The sequence below is a fragment of the Ochotona curzoniae genome, unplaced genomic scaffold, assembly GCF_017591425.1.
Source record: "Ochotona curzoniae isolate NIBS_2020 unplaced genomic scaffold, NIBS_Ocur_1.0 contig_883, whole genome shotgun sequence".
Taxonomy (NCBI): Eukaryota; Metazoa; Chordata; class Mammalia; order Lagomorpha; family Ochotonidae; genus Ochotona; species Ochotona curzoniae.
Window position 1 is genome coordinate 69,883,262 of NW_024466599.1, and position 19,014 is coordinate 69,902,275.

The 19,014-nt window shown below is 41.6% G+C and overlaps 1 protein-coding gene and 1 non-coding gene across 5 annotated transcripts in view; one reads left to right on the forward strand and one right to left on the reverse strand.

Moving 5' to 3' along the window:
• Positions 1-19,001, reverse strand: part of TSGA10 (testis specific 10) — a 106,635-nt gene extending 87,634 nt beyond the window's left edge. The window contains exons 1-2 of one of the 4 annotated variants that reach the window (XM_040993778.1): positions 18,916-19,001; positions 10,152-10,280 (exon numbers count right to left, since the gene is read on the reverse strand). Coding sequence is in view for 1 of the 4 variants with exons in the window: in XM_040993775.1 (XP_040849709.1) it covers positions 10,152-10,280; positions 18,629-18,700 (201 nt within the window). In the remaining 3 variants the exon portion in view is untranslated. Of the gene's footprint in view, positions 1-10,151; positions 10,281-18,628; positions 18,745-18,915 lie in introns of those variants that run through there. The other 3 variants (XM_040993777.1, XM_040993776.1, XM_040993775.1) reach the window with 3 other exon arrangements.
• On the forward strand, positions 17,264-17,366 carry LOC121165469. The gene has a single exon (XR_005885253.1). It is a non-coding gene; the product is annotated as a U6 spliceosomal RNA (small nuclear RNA).
• Positions 19,002-19,014: the final 13 nt, after the last annotated feature.

Below are 19,014 nucleotides of genomic sequence, written 5' to 3' on the forward strand. Positions count from 1 at the left end.
GCATGAACTAATTTTTTAAATCATTTGTTCATTTCCCTATCCCTGCAATAAATTCTAAGCAACTTAAGGACTCAAACCTCTCATCTATCAATGTCTAAAATCTAAATCCTTTATTACACATCTCGCACATAATTATTGTTACATAAATAATGAATCAGTAAATCAACACTCCCTTCACCTCTGACATCAAATTCACCTTTATTCAGCTCCAAGCAATTTATACAAAGTTGTCTATAGAAACAATGTGGGCTTTGGATTTTAGTAAGTTGGACTTATTGCACATCTTTACCAGTCATGTGACCTTGGGCAATTTGCTGTCTTTTGGATCCTTAAAGATTCACTTGACTTGAAAAAAGCAAATGGGAGACTACTGAGTCTCACTTGCTAAATGGAGAGAAAAATTCCAGGGTTGTACAGATTATAAAAGCTCAAGTAAAATATCTGGCAGGCAGGCAATAAGTGCCCCAAAATTATGTTTTTTACGATTTATTTATTTTTATTGGAAAGGTAGATCTACAGAGAGGACGAGAGACAGGAAGATATTCCGTCTGCTGGTTCACTTCCCAAATGGCCGCAATGGCTGGAGCTGAGCCAATTCAAAGCCAGGAGCCAGGAGCTTCTCCCAGGTCTCCCACATGGGTGCAGGATCCCAAAGCTTTGGGCCATCCTCGACTGCTTTCCAGGCCACAAGCAGGGAGCTGGATGGGAAGTGGGGCCACTGGGATTAGAACCAGTGCCCATATGGGATCCTGGCGCGTTCAAGTGTAGTTTAACCACTACACTATAGCGCTGGGTCCCAAAAATTATTTTTTAAAAAATACTTTTTAATAATTCTCAAATGCAAAGAAAGTTTCATTTTAAGCATAGTATAGCTACTGCACTATAATTGCAAAGTGTACATATTTTTCTATGCCATTTTCTCATCTATACAGATTGACCTACCACCTAGAGAAACTGCTCCATCAACAAAAAGATCACTCTCTTACTACCCCTACAAATTACATATTCTACCTTCCCATTGTCAACTCTTAATAATCATGAATCTGTATAATTTTGTCACTTTGAGAATATGTAAATAAAATCCAACAGTATGAGGCCCAGCACGGTAGCCTAGTGGCTAAATCCTTGCCTTGCATGCGCCAGGATCCCATATGGCTGCTGATTCGTGTCCCAGGTGCTCTACTTCCCATCCAGCTCCCTGCTTGTAGCCTGGAAAGCAGTCGAAGATGCCCCCAAAGCTTTGGGACCCTGCACCTATGCGGGGGGCCTGGAAGAAGCTCCTGGCTCCTGGCTTCAGATCAGCTCAGCTCTGGCTATTGCTACCACTTGTGAAGTGAACCAGCAGATGAAGATTTTTCTGTCTCTCCTCTCTATAAATTTGACTTTGCAATAAAAAAAAAATCTTTAAAAAGATATATCCTACAGTATGAGACTGACTTTTTTTACTCAGCACAAGCCCTTGAGATCCAGACTGTTACACAGGCCAACAGTTCATTCTTTCTTGCTGATATCCCCTTGGTATGGGTCACTGCAGTTCAATCATTCTCTGATATGGAAAACACTTGTTTGGTCTTTTTTCAGTTTGGGATTATAACAAATTAGAACACTGTATACAACTGTGCATAGATTATTTAATAGCTCTGACTAGTCTTAATTTCTCTGGAATAAACACCCAGGAGTGCAATCACTGGGTCTTAGGGTCAATCTGATTCGTTTTACCAAAACAATTGAGAAACTACTTCTCAGAGTGGCTTATTTAGTTTCCCATTCCCACCAGGAATGTATGGGAATTCCAGTTTCTTGTCTTCTTGCCAATATTTGGTACTGTTGCCAATTTTTATTTGTTATTCCTATTCAACTGTATTGCTATTTCATCATGATTTTAATATGCATTTCCCTGATGCTTGCAGATCACATCTTTTAAACACACGGTCTTCTGTACAGCATCTTTTATGTGTCTTGCTATTTTTTTAAGATTTATTTTTATTGGAAAGGAAGGTCAGATTTACAGAGAGAAGACAAGACAGAGAGAGAGAGCTTCCTTCCATTGGTTCACTCCCCAAATGACTGCAACCAGAGCTGAGCCAAGCCGAAGCCAGCAGTCAGCAGCCTCTTCCAGGTCTTCCACATGGTTGCAGGGTTCCAAGGCTTTGGGCCATCCTCTACTGCTTTGCTAGGCCACAAACAAGGAGTTGGATTGGAAGTGGAGCAGCTGGGATACTAACTGGCACCCATATGGGATCCTGGTGCTGGCAACGTGAAGATCAAGCCATTGAGCTGTTGCATCAGGCTCCATTGTTAATGGGGTTTTTTTGTTGTTGCTGCTGTTGTTTTTATTGGAAAGGCGGAGATACAGAGAGGAAAATCATCCATCTGATGATTCACTCCCAAAGTGGACGCAACGGCTGGAGCTGAGCCAATCCGAAGCCAGGAGCCTCTTCCAGGTCTCCCACACAGGTGCAGGATCCCAAAGCTTTGTGCCATCCTCGACTGCCTTCCCAGGCCACAGGCAGGGAGCTGGATGGGAAGCAGGACTGCCAGGATTAGAACCGGCGCCCATATGGGATCCCAGTGTGTGCAAGGTGAGGACCTTAACCACTGTCGTGCCGGGCCCCATTGTTAATGTTTTAATTGAACTACTACTATTCAATTTTGAAAGTCCTTCATCTAAAATAATGTAATTTTTTCAGTAGTCATATATGTGCTTTGTCTTTTCATCATCTTATTAGGCTTTTCTGCAAAGCAACAGAACTAAATTTTGAAAATGTTTAAATTACCAATTTTTCCTTTTATGAATCATGCCTTTTGTATAAGACCTCTTCATGGTTGAGATCTCTTCACAAAGCCTGTTGTCCTGAAGGTTTTCTCCACTGTTACCTTGAAAAATTTACACACTTTGACAGAGGCATGATTTCTTGGTAGAGGCTTACCTTTTGCCTGCTAAGATATCCAATTACTCCATTACCAGTTATTAAGAAGACCTCTTCCCCTCCCCCCACGAATTGTGTCTACTCCTGGGAGTGGGATAAGCATTTGGCCTTTGTATAGGACTCTTTGACTTCTCCAGTCTTAATTTCTGCAATTATATAGTAAGTGCTGAGATCAGAATGTCACTCTTTTCATTTTCTTCTTTCTCAAAGTGTTTTTCTGGAATTGTGATGGATAATGTACCAGATCTCAAATCTGTATGTTTTCTATTTTCTCCAATTTATGACCATGATTCTTTCTTCTTTTGTGTTAATCTTCAGTGGCTTCAGCTTTCAGAACATAAGCTTGTATCTGATATATTTACAAGGTATTTCATGTTCTATTTCAATAGCCATAAACGTTGCTGTATATAAAATTTTGATTGCATATGTACCTAAAAGAATACAATGTTTACCCAGTGATCTTATTTAACTCAGTTGTAAACTAGTATTTGTATTGTAGCTTTCACACAATTTTCTAGATTATGTCATCTCCAAATGGACATTTTTATTGCTTCATTTTAAGTCTATGTGCCTTTCAATCCTTCAACCAAACTGTAGTCACCATATCTGAAATCTTAGAGCTCCTTTATGTCAATCGGTATCTTTCAATGGGTGCATTTAGATTATATTTTATGGATTTATGTATAACAAGGCTTGATTTTCTTCTTTGTTCTGTTTTCTTCTGTCTTTTCCTGTCTTCTTGTGGTTTTTAGGAACAACTTTTAGAAATCCATTTCTCTCACTTTTTTTAAATCACTTCCTGTATCTTTCGAAATGGGTTGTTAAAGTATTACTTTATTCTATATATAACATATCACAACCTACAATTTATCAGTCTGTGATTATAAACTTTCCTTTCCCTATGTTTTTTCACTCTTCATTAATAATCATCTTAAATATGTTCTCCATATATTAAGAATCACATTTAATAAACAGGTTGCATTTATCCATATTCTTTTCTCTATATCATACATGTCATCTTTTTCTTCCATATTAAATACTATTTCAAAGATTCTTTCATTATCAATTCCTTTCTGGTCAAAAAAAAAATTCCCTTATTTTTCTTTTAGGGCCTGTTAGCAACAAATTCTGTTTTCCTGATTTCACAATATCATGATTTTCTTTCCATTCCTCAAAGATACTTTTTTCTGATGTAAAACAAACTTGGTAGTTCTTTCTTTAAAAAAAAAAAAAACCCACATTTTTTGAAAAGCAGATTTAAGGAGAGGAGAAACAGAGATTTTAATGGTTCACTCCCTAAATCCCAAATGGCCACAATGGCCAGAGCTGAGCCAATCCAAAGCAAGAGCCAAACGCTTGTTCTGGATCTCCCACTTGAGTGTAGGAACCATCCTCTACTGCTTCCCCAGGCCATGAGCAGGGAACTGGATCACAAGTGGAGCAACACCCAAATGGGATGCCGGCACTTGAAGGTGGAGGATTAACCTGTGAGCCAAGGCACCATCCCCGACAGATTTTTTTTTTCTTAACACGTAAAAATTGTTGTTTTTAAAAGAGGTGCCCACAGGTAATGCATCCTCTCGACACTTTCAGGGTTTGTGTCTTCAAGTTTTCAGAAGTGTGATTATAAAGCCTCAGTGTGTACTCCTTTGGGCAACTGCTGTCAGATGTTTATTCACGTTCATCTGTTTTTTTTTTTTTCTTTTGTGTGAAGCTTGCAGAATTTGTGGCCCTCATTTCTTCAAATACTTTCTTACAGATCACTCAATTGCTTCTCTTTCTGGAATTCCAAGAACTCAAATGTTGCTGTTGTTTCTTTTTCTTTTATTTAAAAGGCAGGACAACAGAGACTGAGAGATCAACCTTGCATACCCTGGTTTACTCCCCCAGCAGTAACAACGGCCAGGGCTGGAAGCGAAATACCACTGGGTCTCCCATGTGAGGGGCAGGGGCCCAACACTATTTGGGCCACCTTTTGACGCTTTCCAGGTGCATTAGCAGGCGGCTGGGTAAAGAAGTGGAGCAGGCAGGACAGAACGTGATGGCCTAGTGGCTAAATCCTCACCTTGCAGGCACTGGGATCCCACATGGGCACCGGCTCATGTTAGGCCACTCACTTTCCATCAGATTTTCTGCTTGTGACCTGAGAGGGCAGTGGAGGATGGCTCAAAACTTTGGGACCCTGAGCCAGTGTAGGAGACCCAAAGGAAGCCCCTGGTTTTGAATTGGCTCAGCTCCGGTTGTTTTGGTCACTTGAGGACTAGCATAGCGAAGATCTTTCTCTCCTCCTTTCTGTAAAAAGGGGAACAGCCAGACACTAATAGGCACCCCAATACCAACTCCAATGTTGCAAGTAGAAGCTTAACCTACTGTGCCACAATATTGCCCGTCCCCCCTATGCCAGTTCTGTTATACTTTCTGTTGTCCCTGAGGCTCTAGTCATTTTTTTCCAACCTATTTTCTGTTGTCCAGATTAACTAACTTCTATTTCCTATTCTAATGTTCACAGATTCATTCCCCCCCGCTCTCCGTTCTTTTTTTATATTTTTTTGAAGATTCATTTTTATTTGAAAGGCAGATATACAGACAGAAGCAGAGACAGAGGGAAAAATCTTCCATCCAATGGTTCATTCCTCAAAAGGCTGCAGCAGTTGGAGACGAACTGATCCAAAGTCAGGAGCCAGCAGCTTCTTCCAGGTTTCCCATGTGGGTGCAGGGTCCCAAGGCCTTGGACCATGCTCAACTGCTCACACACCATTAAGCAGGGAGCTGGATCAGAAGTGGAGCAGCTGGGACATGACCTGGATCCATAAGGGATGCTGGTGCTTGAAGGTGGGTTAGCCTGTTGGCATCGGCCCCTCCAATCTTTTGTTTCAGAACATTTGAGGCTTTGTCTCTGTAAACAGTTTTTGTAAGAAAATGTTTCTTAATTATCATTAAGTGTACAATTCAGTGACATTAAGTATACTCAATGTATGCAGCCAATTGACACTGTTTCCAGAATTTTCATGATTCCCCTCTAAAAACTCTTAACTCATGAAACCCCAACTTGGTGTTTCCCTAAGTGTAACAAAACAGGATTTTGTGTTGTATGTGTCTGGCTTATCTTATTTTGCATGTTTTCAAGGTTCATTTATGTGAGACCACATCTTAAAGCTTGGTAGTACTGCACTGTAGTGCATATCACGTTATCACATTTTGTTATTCATTCATGTACTGATGGACAGGAGTTGGTTTCACCTTTGGCTAGTGTGAATGTTCTTATCTGTACCTCTGTTCAAGTCTGCTTCAATTCTCCAGGGAGAATCCAGGAGCGAAACAACTACATCATATGGTTACTTGATCTGTAACATTTTAAAGAAACATCAAAATGGCTGTAGCACTTTACATTCCCTTGAGCAACACGAAGTGTTCCAGTTTCTTCACATCTCCTACTCCCTACTCGATTTTTTTTTTTTTACGCTGATAGCCAAGCCATAGTAACGGGCATGAAGCGGTATCTTATGGTAGTAATGATTTGCATTTCTTTAATGGCTGGTGATGTTGAGTATCTTTTCACATAGTTGATGGTCATTTGTAAATCTTCGTAAAGAAATGGTCTATTCCAGTTTCTGTCCAATTTCAAATTGGATTACTTCTTTTTAAAAAAAAGATTTGAAAGGCAGTGACTGAAATAGTCATGATTAGGATAAGCAAGAGCCAGGAGGCTGGAATTCCGTCTGAATCTCCCACGTGACAGAATTCCAAGTACTTGGCCATCACACGTTTCCTCCGAAGGCACGAGTAGGACACTGAATCTGAAATGCAGGGTAGGCAGGACTTCAGCAAGGCACTTAATCGCACTGGGCCAAAATACCTGTTGATTTTGTTTCTTGATTATTAAAACTGTTTTTAAAACCTGGATATTAAGGCCTTAGCAAAGACATGATTTGGAAATGTTTTCTCCCATTTATTTAATACTTTCAAAAAAGAAGTTTTAGATTGGTGGGGAAAAAAAGTCAGGATGCAAGAGGTCCCACAGTACCCTCTTCCCCTATTGTATTTTGTACTACCACAATATATTTCCTATTTATATATTTTGCTTTCAAATAAAAAAAATACTAACACATTACTAAGGCTCACAATTTGTACCAGGCTTCACTGTGCTGGATTTTATGGATCTTGATAAATGTAGAATGACATATGAATGGATTAGTATGTCATACAGATTAGTTTAACTGTCCTAAAAGTTTGTGTATTTATCCCCTCTTACTCCCAAATCCCTGAAAATTAGTACTTTTTTCCCCCAGTTATCTATAGTTTAGTCTTTTTGAAGTGTGATATATAAGTGGAACTTTCATTTTCTTTCACTTAGCAATATACTTTCAAAGTTACTCCATGCCTTTTTGTAGCTTCAAAGTTGATTCCTTTTTATCACTGAATACTATCCCATTTTATAAAAGCTATCAAAGTTTGTTTATTTATTCAGCTACTATTGAAAGCTACTTAGTTGTCTTCAAATTTTGGCAATTATAATAAGGCTGTGACAAACATTTGTGTGCAAATTTATATAATATTATATACACATATATACACACACACACGCACATATATATGGCAGAGTTAGAAGAGACAGATATCTTCCATCCGCTGGTTCAATCCCAAATGGCCTCAATGACTAGAACTAGGCTAGTCCGAAGCCAAGAGTTTCTTCTGGGTCTCCCATGTGGGTGATCTTCCACTACTTTCCCAGGCACATTAGTGCAAAGATACATTGGATGAGCAGCAGCAAGTACTCAAACTGGCGCCCACAGGAGACACCAGCATCACAAAGGGATGCTTAGCATACTATGAAACAGTATGGTCCCTATGCAGATTTTTGTATGAGCCAGCTGTAATTTTAGTTCTAAAATTCCATTAGGTTCTTTATAACCTTCATTTTTTGGCTGAGACTTGTATTGTTCCTTTGTTTGAAGCATGCCTATAGTTATTTATTAAGCAGTTATAGGATTGTTTTAAATTTTTTTCAGGTATCTGTTGCACTTCAGTGTTTGTCTTTTCTCAGCTATTTCTGAATACTGGCATGAGTGATTTTTTTATTGCAACCAAGAGACTGTTAAGGCTGTCATCTTTGCTTTCAGTTGGCCTCTTACAGTACGGCTCCGGAAGGAAAAGGGGGGACACTGCCTCCTTAGTGCTAGGAAGGAGTAGAAGCCCAGTTTCTCCACTCGGCCTCAGTGGACACCTGAGAGTGAGGCTCCTTGTTACAACTAGGCAGTGTGGAAGTCCAGGCTCCCCTCCAGGCCTCTGCTCTCACTATCAAAACTGGAAGAACAAAGGCACTTCCTTACTGCTCCCTGTATGTCTTCTACTGACAACATGAGTAGCATAGCCTTGCTACTCCTGAGGTGGTAACACCCTTACTCAGCAACAGGACTCCTGACACCACCTCTTCCTGTTTTCCTGCAGGAGAGAGGAAGAAGTTCTGACTTCCCAGGAGACACTGGCTTCCTACGTAGCCCTCCTCAGTACCACCCAGGTTAGAGATAGAAGACAGAAATATTTGGGGTGAGGTGTGGGGGCCACTGTTAGACTCAAGCAAGGGTAGAAGCATAGGCCTTCTACTTGGCCTTCAATGGCAGGAATGGGGCTGCAGTTTTTTTCTATAGTCTTGATTTGGGCTGGCAGTTACTATCTAAATGTTGTCTCCCTTATTAGAGTGTCCCTTTCATGGTCCTGGCAAAGAGAATGGTTTTCTGAGATCTGTTTTCCTGTACTGGTCATCATTTCCACTTGTCAGTTTTTCCAGCACCCCATCTGGGACAAAAAAGAAAATCCAGGAACTCAGTAGCATGTTGTTCTTCGTGTCTCCTGGTTCCTAGTCAGTCTTCATTGTCTACTTCCAGAGCACTTTCTGTTTTATATACGAAGTTCAGAGCTTTCAGGCATATTTAGCAGAGGAAATAAGTCGACTCCACTGTCATCTCTTTCAACAGTTTATTAACAGTTACACCACACATCAGATATCATGAGAACAGAAACAACACTACTGAGTCTAGAATTTAGATAGCAAGGTTCAAATACCAGCCAACATGATAGTTCAGAGAAATACAAGCTGTTGGTCATCAGCTCAATATCACAAATATTTAACCTGCTGGAACCTCAGCTTCCCAGTCTATAAATGGAAACACCATCACTATTTCAAAAGCTTAGAAATGATTAAAATTCTTTACTTGAAAGCATCTAATACGCAACCTTGCATAGTTTACACTCACTCTGATTCCATGTTTATCAAAATGGGTAAGATAAAACAAAATGGTTTAGACTCAAATGAGCTGTGAACTAATCATTATTTATATCATCTTATTTTACAAGTTTTGTTTATTTTTGTTTAATTGAAAGGCGGAACAACAACACAGAGAGAAGCACAGACAGTTCTCCCATCCAATGGCCTACTTCCCAAATGCCTACAGCAGCCAGGGCTGGGCCAGGCAAAACCAGGAGACCAGAACTCCAACCTGAGACCCAAGTACTGCAGCCATCATCTGCTGCCTGCCAGGGTGAACGTCTGCAAGAAGCTGGACTAAGGTGGTGACAAATTCATGACCCCAACACAGAACGTGGGTTCTTATGCAGCATTTTAAAAACTATTTTATTTGAAGATCAGAGTTATAGTGATACAGGGAGAGACAGACAGATATCTTCCATCCACTGGTTCACTGGGCTCCCACATTGAGCACAGGGGCTCAAAGCCTCAAGCCATCCTCCATTGCTCCCCCAGGGCTTAAGCAGGGAGCTGGATGGGAAGTGGAGCAGCTGGGTCATGAAGCAGCCCCTATGTGGGATGCCAGCACAAGGAGGTAGAAGACTAGCCTGCTAAGCTACCATGCAGGCTCCAGGGGTGTCCCATGCAGCATCTCAACTCCTCCCCATCCATCTTCTTATGTTTTTGTTGTTGTTGTTGTTGTTTGTTTTTGATGGTACCATTCGTTTTTTTTTTTTAACTTGTTCCATTTTTTTATTATATTATTGGCAATTTTTATATGGTTAATTAGGGTAAAAAGGTTCAAGGGCTACAGGAAAGTGGTTAAGACCATTATTTCCACATTGTTTCCTTCATGTATCTGAGGTAAAGGGGGTTTTAAGGCAGAGGCCCCACCCAATTTCCCACCCACATCTTCTTGTTTTAAAGCAAGTTCCAAATCAAATTCAGAGTAACATGTATGTAAACTAAAGGTAAACCTGTAATTTTAGTGTAGAGATGAATCTGTCTTGGTTTCTCACTTCTTGTTCTAGCTGGAGAGTATTCTGGTATTTTTCAGCCTCAGAAACTGGAGCCCCTAGACCAAAATCATGTTCTTTGGTGGTAACCTATGGAAAGAATAGGAAACAACAATGCACAAGCATTTGGTTACAAACAATTCTGATTTTTTTTAAGATTAATAAATTTTGAAGGTAATATTCTCACAAATCTTAATTGTTTAGAACAATTTCCCACCCACTAGGATGATCAAAAATTTCTGTTACAAAATTTTCTGTTTTCCAAATATAAATTATGATATTGAACATGCTTTTCAAAGAAGATATTCCCTGCCTTGTCTCCAGGGTAATCACTGTTTTAAGTAAATGTAGATCAGTAGTAAATTAGTCTCCCTCTAGGCCTGTGTTGTCTACTGTCGCATTATCTGTTTACTGTTGCTATTATACATTTACAAAGGTTTGCTAACTGTATCATAAAGGTTGATTTACATAATATAGAGATTTCATAAATAAAAAAGGAAAAGAAAGACTGTAATAGAAAAATTGTCAAAGAATGGGTATTTACAGAAATGGCCCTTAAAGGATGTTCAATCTAGTGCCACAGAGTGATATAAGACATGCTCTTTTAAAGATTTTTTTTTATTGGAAAGTCAGATATAGAGAGAGGAGAGACAGAGAGGAAGATCTTTCATCCGTTGATTCATTCCCCATTCATTCTGACAACTGTCAGAACTGTGCCAGGCTCCCATACGGATGCCGGTTCTAGTCCTGGTGGCCCTACTTCCCATCCAGCTCCCTGCTGTGGCCTGGGAAAGAAAGCAAAAGAGGATGGGCCTTGGGACCCTGCACCTGCATGGAGGATCCAAAAGAGGTGCCTGGTTCCTGGCTTCAGATTGGCTCAGCTCTGGCTGTTGTGGCCACTTGGGGAGTGAACCAGCAGATGAAAGATCTTCTTTATCTCTCCTCCTCTCTGTATATCTGACTTTCCAATAAAAATTTTTAAAAAATGTTTGACTTAGGGTAACAGAATAAAATTATTCCTCCACTGTATCAATACTTTTCAATATTTTAGTAAATAAATAAACCACCTGGGAATCTGGCTTCCCACTTGGGAAAGGCAGTCTCATTCACAGTGAGCCTGAGACACTACATTTCTAAGAAATGGCTATCCCCGTTTATTACAAAGGATCTATACTCCGACGAGCAAGGATCTGTAAGTTGAAACTTACCAAATGTCCAGAGTTCTTCATAATGTCATTCCTTTCCACTTCTCCAAACTTACCTCTGAGTTGACACTTCCTTCTATTAAATACCATTTTACACATCCTTAACTCACAAAAAAGCACTTTCGCTCAGGAGCCCTGCCCTCACTCTTTTCCCCATTTAACTAAAGATATTTCTAAGACTCAGCTTGAATTCCACATTCTTCAGATTTTTTTTTTGTCTTTTCCAAAGCATAATGATCATTTCTGTGTTGACATTTCTGCATATACTGATGACAAAGCAGCTATGTAGCTACTTGTTTTTTCTGTAGGTCCTCTTTTTTAAAGATTGATTTCTTCCTCAACTGAATTTGAACTGTGGTAACGCAGCAAGGTGGAGAAATCCACCATGGGGAGGGGGTTCAGAGAGGCGTGGGGGGAATCCCAGTGCCCATAACACTGTGTCACATAATGCAATGCAATTAATAAAATAAATAAATTTTTTAAAAAGATTGATTTCTTTTTATTTCAAAGTCAGAATGACAGGAAAGACAAGAGAGATTTTCCACTGGCTGGTTCACTCTCTAGATGGCCCCAAATGGCCACAGACAGAGGTGAGCTGTTCTGAAGACAGGAGCTAGGAGCTTCCTCTGGGTCTCCTACATGGGTACAGGGACAAGGACCTAGGCCATGCTCAACTGCTTTCCTAGGCCATTAGCAGGAAGCTGCATCAGAAGTGGAGTAGCCAGAAAACAAACCAGTACTCACATGGAATGCCAGTGCTGCAGGAGGATTAGCTTAATACACCACCACACCAGCCCGAGTGTCTTCTCTACAATACGAGAATATTAAAGACAAGCAATATTGCAAAGCTCTCTGTATCTCCACTAACCTGCCACGTTCTATAAATAATAGAAGTTGTTAATGAAAATGTGTGGAGGTTGCTAATGCAGTGTACTCAAGCACACTATCAACTGCCTTCTAGGGTAGACGATTTTTTCCTCTCTTTGGTAAACTGGACAGTCACAGGATTATTCTGTAAAATTACCTATCAGGCCAGTCTAGGGATAAAATTAGCAAGAAGCCAGGAGTCTATCAGACAGTAATCAGGTTGGAGTTTACCCATTCTCTTCAAGGACACTGGAGACGATGTTGCTGGAGAGGAGAGCAGTTTATCTGAAATTCCCATATCTGGCTTGCTAGTTTCCACACTTCAGGTCAACTGGACCTCTTCCACATTCCTGTAATCCCTAACATCCAGGAGAACAGAACGTGCTCCTATACAGATCTCAGACTCTTGATTTGGTAGTCACATAGCTCAGTAACAGCATGTATTTCAGCATTTGGTGGCCTATGTTCACGTTATCTCCGCTGCTTCTGAGTTATATGACCTTAGGTAAGTTTTTCCAGCTACTGTTTCCTCTTCTATAAAATAGGGATGGATGATGAAGACAATGTTACAATAGTTGTCACTACCTGGGACACCATCATTATGTATCAAAGTTTTAGTCCTGGTTCTGCTTTCAATGCCAATTTCCTGCTAATGCATAGCTGGAAGGCAGGTGACGGTTTCAGTACTTAGGTCCCTGCCACCATGAGGAAGACATGGACTGAGTGATCAGCTTCAGAAGTCTAGCTCTGGTCACTGTGAGCATCTGGAGAGTAAACCAGTGGATAGCAGCCCTCTACATGTGCTCAATAAGTAAACAGGTAAGTAGTATGGTTATAACAGTACCTGCCTCATAAGAGCAGGATGAGGATTAAATTACCGGGGTCCTAATAAATATGTATTATTACTTACTATTATTAGTGCCAATTCCTCTCACTGACTCATTATCTAATGGATAATAGTTTATCAAATTTTTCACTAAAATTCTTATAAATACATTTATTCCACCCCATCATTGTTTTCTTTAATCCTATCATATCCTAAAATAAACTTTATTCAGTAATGAAACAAACTTTTAAATAGCTAGAGTAAGAATGAATCAATAATACTAGTCCACAGGAATAAAAAAAAGGAAAACAAGAATTTGTAATTTCAAGTATCAGCCTAGGAAAGCTCAGGATAAATAAACCAGAAATTCTAGTACATGACTACTGCCATATCAGAGTAATGTAAATGCTGTGTAACGTTATGCTAAGCAAACAAAGAGAAAAGGACTATACAAGAAACTATTTCTGACCTGGACTTCTACCAGAAAGACTCAGGATAAACTCTTCAGCCCCCAAAACCTATGAACACACATCTAGTGAAGAACAACACATCATGCTGTGACTATCAACTCTAACATGTTTACAGCAGACCTCTTAACTCTATTTTCCAGCCTTCCATACGCCAAACAACATCAGTCCACGTGCATGTGACTAACGTCAAAACTGAGAAGTCATCTTTTTCTTTTTCATGATTTCCAACTACTCCATCAGCAAGCCACATCAGTTCTATCTCCAAACTCTTCTCTGCATTTTTTTCACCACTGCATTCGTCCAAAACCCACCAACTCCCACCTAGATTTCTACTACACAATCTCCCACTGGTCTTTGTGCTTCCTCTGTAGCTCTCTTCAGTATATTCTATACATTGAAATTAGTCTGAAATGAGATTCTCCCAGTGCAATTACCAAAAATAAAAATAAAGCAAAAACTTATTAAGGATCTAGATTATCTGACTCCTGCTTAAATTATCAAGTATTCTTAGTTCGTTAACTCATATACTTTTTAAAAATTTTATTTATTTTTATTGGAAAAGGTATTCAGAGAGGAAGAGAGACAGAAAGGAAGATCTTTTATCTGCTGATTCACTCCCCAAGTAGCAGCTAAGACCGGACCTGAGTTGATCCGAAGCCAGGAGCCAGGAGCCAGGAACCTCCTCCACATCTCCCACGGCTCTGGGCCCTCCTTGACTGCATTCCCAAGCCACAAGCAGGGAAGCTGGATGGGAAGCTGGATGGGAAGCTGGATGGGAAGCGGAGCTGCCGGGATTAGAACCAGCGCCCATACGGGATCCTGGGTGTGCAAAGCAAGGACTTCAGCCACTAGGCTACCATGCCAGGCCCACTCATACACTTTTAAAATTATTTTTGCACAATCTAGCTGCTGCAAAATTCTGGATGTTTGTATTCCCCATCAATTCATACAGTGAAGTCATTAACTCCTCAAAAATCATAAGAGCTACAGCCTTTGGGAACATACTTTGTTGCCCTATAAAAGGGGTCTGAGAAAGTTCCCTCACCTCTTCTAACACACTGAGGACCCAGCATAAAGATGCCATATGTAACTAAGAAAAGAGCCCCTCACCACACTCCACATCTGGTGAGGCCACAATCCCAGATATCACAGCCTCCAGAGGGGTAAGAATTAAGTTATTGCTATTTGTAAGCCACCCCAGTTTGATAAAGCAGCCCAAAAGACTAAGACATGTGCCAATGTCATCACTTCAAGGCTCTGCCTTTGCTTTTCCTGGGTCAAGAGGATTCTCTCCTCCAGCTCCTTCTGGGTGGCTCCTTCCCACCCTTGACTCTTCGGCTGAAATGTCACAGTCTTCCCTGACTCCTGAATTAGAGCAGCCTTTCTTTCAGCTACTCTCTCCTTACGCTATCTGCATTTACCACCACGGCAACTTACACCATTTACTTGTCCAATTATTTATTCTCTGTCTTTCCCAAAGAGAACATAAACTTCAAGAGATGAAGGCTCCTGCCTTGTTTATAATCCCTAAAAATTGATAAGTGCTCAGTACAAAGTTGGGCCTTAATAAAATATTTTCAAAATAATTGTTGTGACAGGCTGAGCTGGGCTGGGCAAGGCTAGGCGCAGCCGTCGCCAATTCACTTAAGAGGAGGCTGGGGGCAGAATCAACCAGGCAGCTGCATCCACGGGTATGTGTTTTTGCTGAACCAAATCAGACCCTGCACTGACTGGTGCATACGAGAATCAAGTCTGAGGTCACCCCAAGTGAAATTTCTTGGGGGACTCGCCAACTAGGTCGCTGGACCCAAATCCTGGCCACAGAGAAAATGACAATACGTGGCCCAACCTTGGAAAGCACGTATAGGGATTGGGCCTCCTTTGCTGCTGAATCCTGTACAATGGACGGCATGCCCAGACGCACACAGGGAACATGACAAGCAGATTATCTAAGTCAGCACAGAATATCAAGTACATCATCAGAGGATAGAAAGCAGAACAGTTTGGACAACTCTCCTGGGGAAGCTTGGCACAAAGTATATAGGTCTATGGATGCACACTGAGGTGGACTTGTTCAGCCAACAGACCTTAAAAAGATTTCAATCCTGGTGCAATGAAGCTGACGACATCTCATAACTATCAAAACCACTCAAGTAACGCCCTTGGAATATTCTTCTCCACACTGAAGTCTTTAAGGCATCATCATATGGTTGCATCCCCAGTGATGACATAGTTGGATAGCAAACAGCAGTCCCCATCCCACTCTTTCCCCATCCCTGCCCTTGCCAGCAGACCAGGAAGGAGAAAAGAAAAGAAAAGAAAAGGAAAGAAAAGAAAAGAAAAGAAAAGAAAAGAAAAGAAAAGAAAAGAAAAGAAAAGAAAAGAGAAGAGAAGAGAAGAGAAGAGAAGAGAAAAGAAAAGAAAAGAAAAGAAAAAAATAAACAGGGCACAGCACAGTAGCCAAGTAGCTAAAGTTCTCCCCTTGCAAGTGCCAGGGATCCTATATGGGCATTGGTTCATATCCTAGCTGCTCCACTTCCCATTCAGCTCCCTGTTTGTGTCTTAGGAGGATAGCCCAAGGCCTTGCCACTCTGGACCCACATGGGAGACCCAGAGGAAGCTCCTGGCTCCTGATCAGCTCAGCTCTGGCCACTACAGTCATCTGGGGAGTGAACCAGGGTTTGGAAGAGCTTCCTCTCTGTCTCTCCTTCTCTCTCTAAAATCTGACTTTTCAATAAAAAATAATAAATAAATCTTAAAAAAAAAAAAAAGAAACATTTGTCCCATCTACCTTCCTCCATATCTTGACCCTCCCTATCCTAAGTGGAGGCCAACATGGGCATGCATCCCTCTTAATTATGTAAACAATATTTTAAATAAAATGAAAAATTTTAAAACTAAGAAAACAATAAATGTTGATGATTCAAATACATTTCAATGATAAATAGGAGTCACAAGCAACTGTGAAGAGATTCATGAATAAATGAATAGTAAATAAAAGCAAACTAGAAATTTCTTCTAGGAAGCATGACTATAAAACAGAAAACCAGAGCAAAAGTTGAAAGATGATGAATACTGTGAGAAATCCTTTCAAAAGAAGAAACACTCATCTCTAATTCTCTTTATATCAAGGACTCCTTTCAGAAACCAACAAAAACCCTAGCTCCAGGTCTCAGGGAAATATGAACACTGCACATACAAAACTTTACAATTTGGGAGAGGTGGAGGTATTTTAGAACTCCCTAAGGTAAGATCCTTGGACCTTTAAATGTCAGTTGAGTATGCCTTACAGTATTTTTTTTTCAATTTTTATTTATTTATTTATTTGAAGGAGTTACGAGAGGGAGGCAGAAGAAGAGAAACTTTCCATCTGCTGGTTCACTCTCAAATTGCCAAAAGGCCAGGGCTGAGTTGGCTGCAGCCAGGAGCTTCCTCCAGACTAAGGCATCCACCACTGCTTTCCCAGGGGCTGCAGCAGAAAGCCAAGCACCCAGGACATGCACTGGTGCCCACAAGGGATGCCTGCATCGCAGCAGTAGCTTCACCCACCACCACACAATGCCAGCCCCAGCCCAACAGTATTAAGATTCCTAAGACACAGGTTAATGTTGATTGACAGAAAGACAGATGATTAATTACCTAATTAATATGAGTAATGCTAACTGACCAAGAAAGACAGCTGAGAAAACCTGGGTCAAGCATGCACTGTGTCTGAGATAAAAAGGCAGACAGTGTTACAATACAGAGAAGATTAGCACGGCCCCTGCACAAGATGACAAGCAAAGAGAGAGAGAAATAAATTATTAAAAAAAAAAAAACCTCATGGCAATGTCATTCGTAATTGCCAAGAACTGTAAAAAGGACTTGATGTCCACCAAAAATGCAGCATTTTAATTGTGATAAGCCCTTACAACAGAAGGCTACACAGCAAACCAACTACAAGCAAGAGTAAATCTTAAACATGTACAGAAGAAGGAATCACAAGAAGGGACTAACTACAATTGTATTAAGTTAAAAACAAAGCCAAACTAAACACGCTAATATATGTATGGTCTCAACCTGTAACAAACTATAAGAAAAAGCAATCTTACTAGTTGAGATAGTGGCTACCTCTGGGGAGAGAAAGGGGTGAACACCACCTGCTGTGATGGCCTCTGCATACAGAGTTTTAAAACTACAGCATCCTAAAACCGGTTGAAACAGCTGAAAAAGACAGAAGAACCCAGAGGACTTCGATCCCTGATTTGTGTTCTGAACAACATACAGTGATTTTCTTCAGAAAGTTAACAAATGGGCTACCTTCCGGGACTAACATTAAATATTGCCGCGCAAAGGATTTAAAGTAAATGTCATTATGTATTCATTAAAAACCAATAAAGTCAATTTTTGGCTGACTGGGACTTTAGGATTTAGTCAACAATATCTTGGCAGAGAAGGGCTAGAATGGAAGAAGAAAAAATGCTGGGACACGGTCATCCATGCAAACTTTCCCAAAGCCGCAATTATTGACTATATTTGTGGAGAAAGAAAAAAAAAATCCAGACAGTCGTATTGTTAAGCATTTTCGGCATCAAGTCTATGATCAATCAGTTGCCAATTTAAATCCCAAAATTAGTTTCCGAGCAAAAGCCAGTTTATCCTGCCTTTGCTGTGTTATATGAGGTATATAATTTCTGAGATTTTTCATGCAAACGCCTACGTGATCTCGGCCCTTGGCCTCCCTAAATCTTCACAGATCCTGAAGGGAGGCTGAGAGGCAAGGCTGAACCTCCCCACCTCGGACTTCCCCTCAGCTGCACTACAAAGTTTCCAAACAAAACAGTGTCCCGGACAACCCAGCCGGAGCGCGCCCGCAAGCGAAGCGGTCACCATAGGGACTAGAGTCCAGACAACCAAGACGAGGTTTGTTCCTGGAGGGCTTCCCGGGCCCGCCGCCCTGCCCACCCTGCCCGCCGCACGCCCCTCAAAGCGGCTCCAGGTCACCCCCCGACCCCCACGCCCATGACACTCGCCCTCCTGCAGCCCGGGACCTTCGGCTCCAGCAGGGGCTTCACCCCAAAGCCGGCGCACCTCCGTGGCTTCTCCCTGGCGTTCCGGGTCCCTCCCAGGACTTGTCCGCCCGGCGTCCTCCGCGGAGCTCATCCCGACGACCGCCAGGTTTCTGCCTCAGCCGGCCAAGCAGGGCCCTCCCGGTCTCCATCCTCCGCCCCTTTCTCCTCCCCTTCCCACACCCCCCAAAAAACGACCCGGCCCCGCCCAGGACCGGGGTCGGGGGAAGGAGGGACCCCGCGGTAAGCGGGCGTGGGCGGTTAGCGCCGGCGGGATCCGCCCTCGGGCCCGCCCTTCACGCTCTGTACCTGAGGCGGGCTCGTCTTCCACCTCAGCGGCGCCTCCGCTCCGCTTCCGTCCCACGCGCCTCCAGCCCCCGTGCGCACGCGTCCCTGGCTCGACCCTTC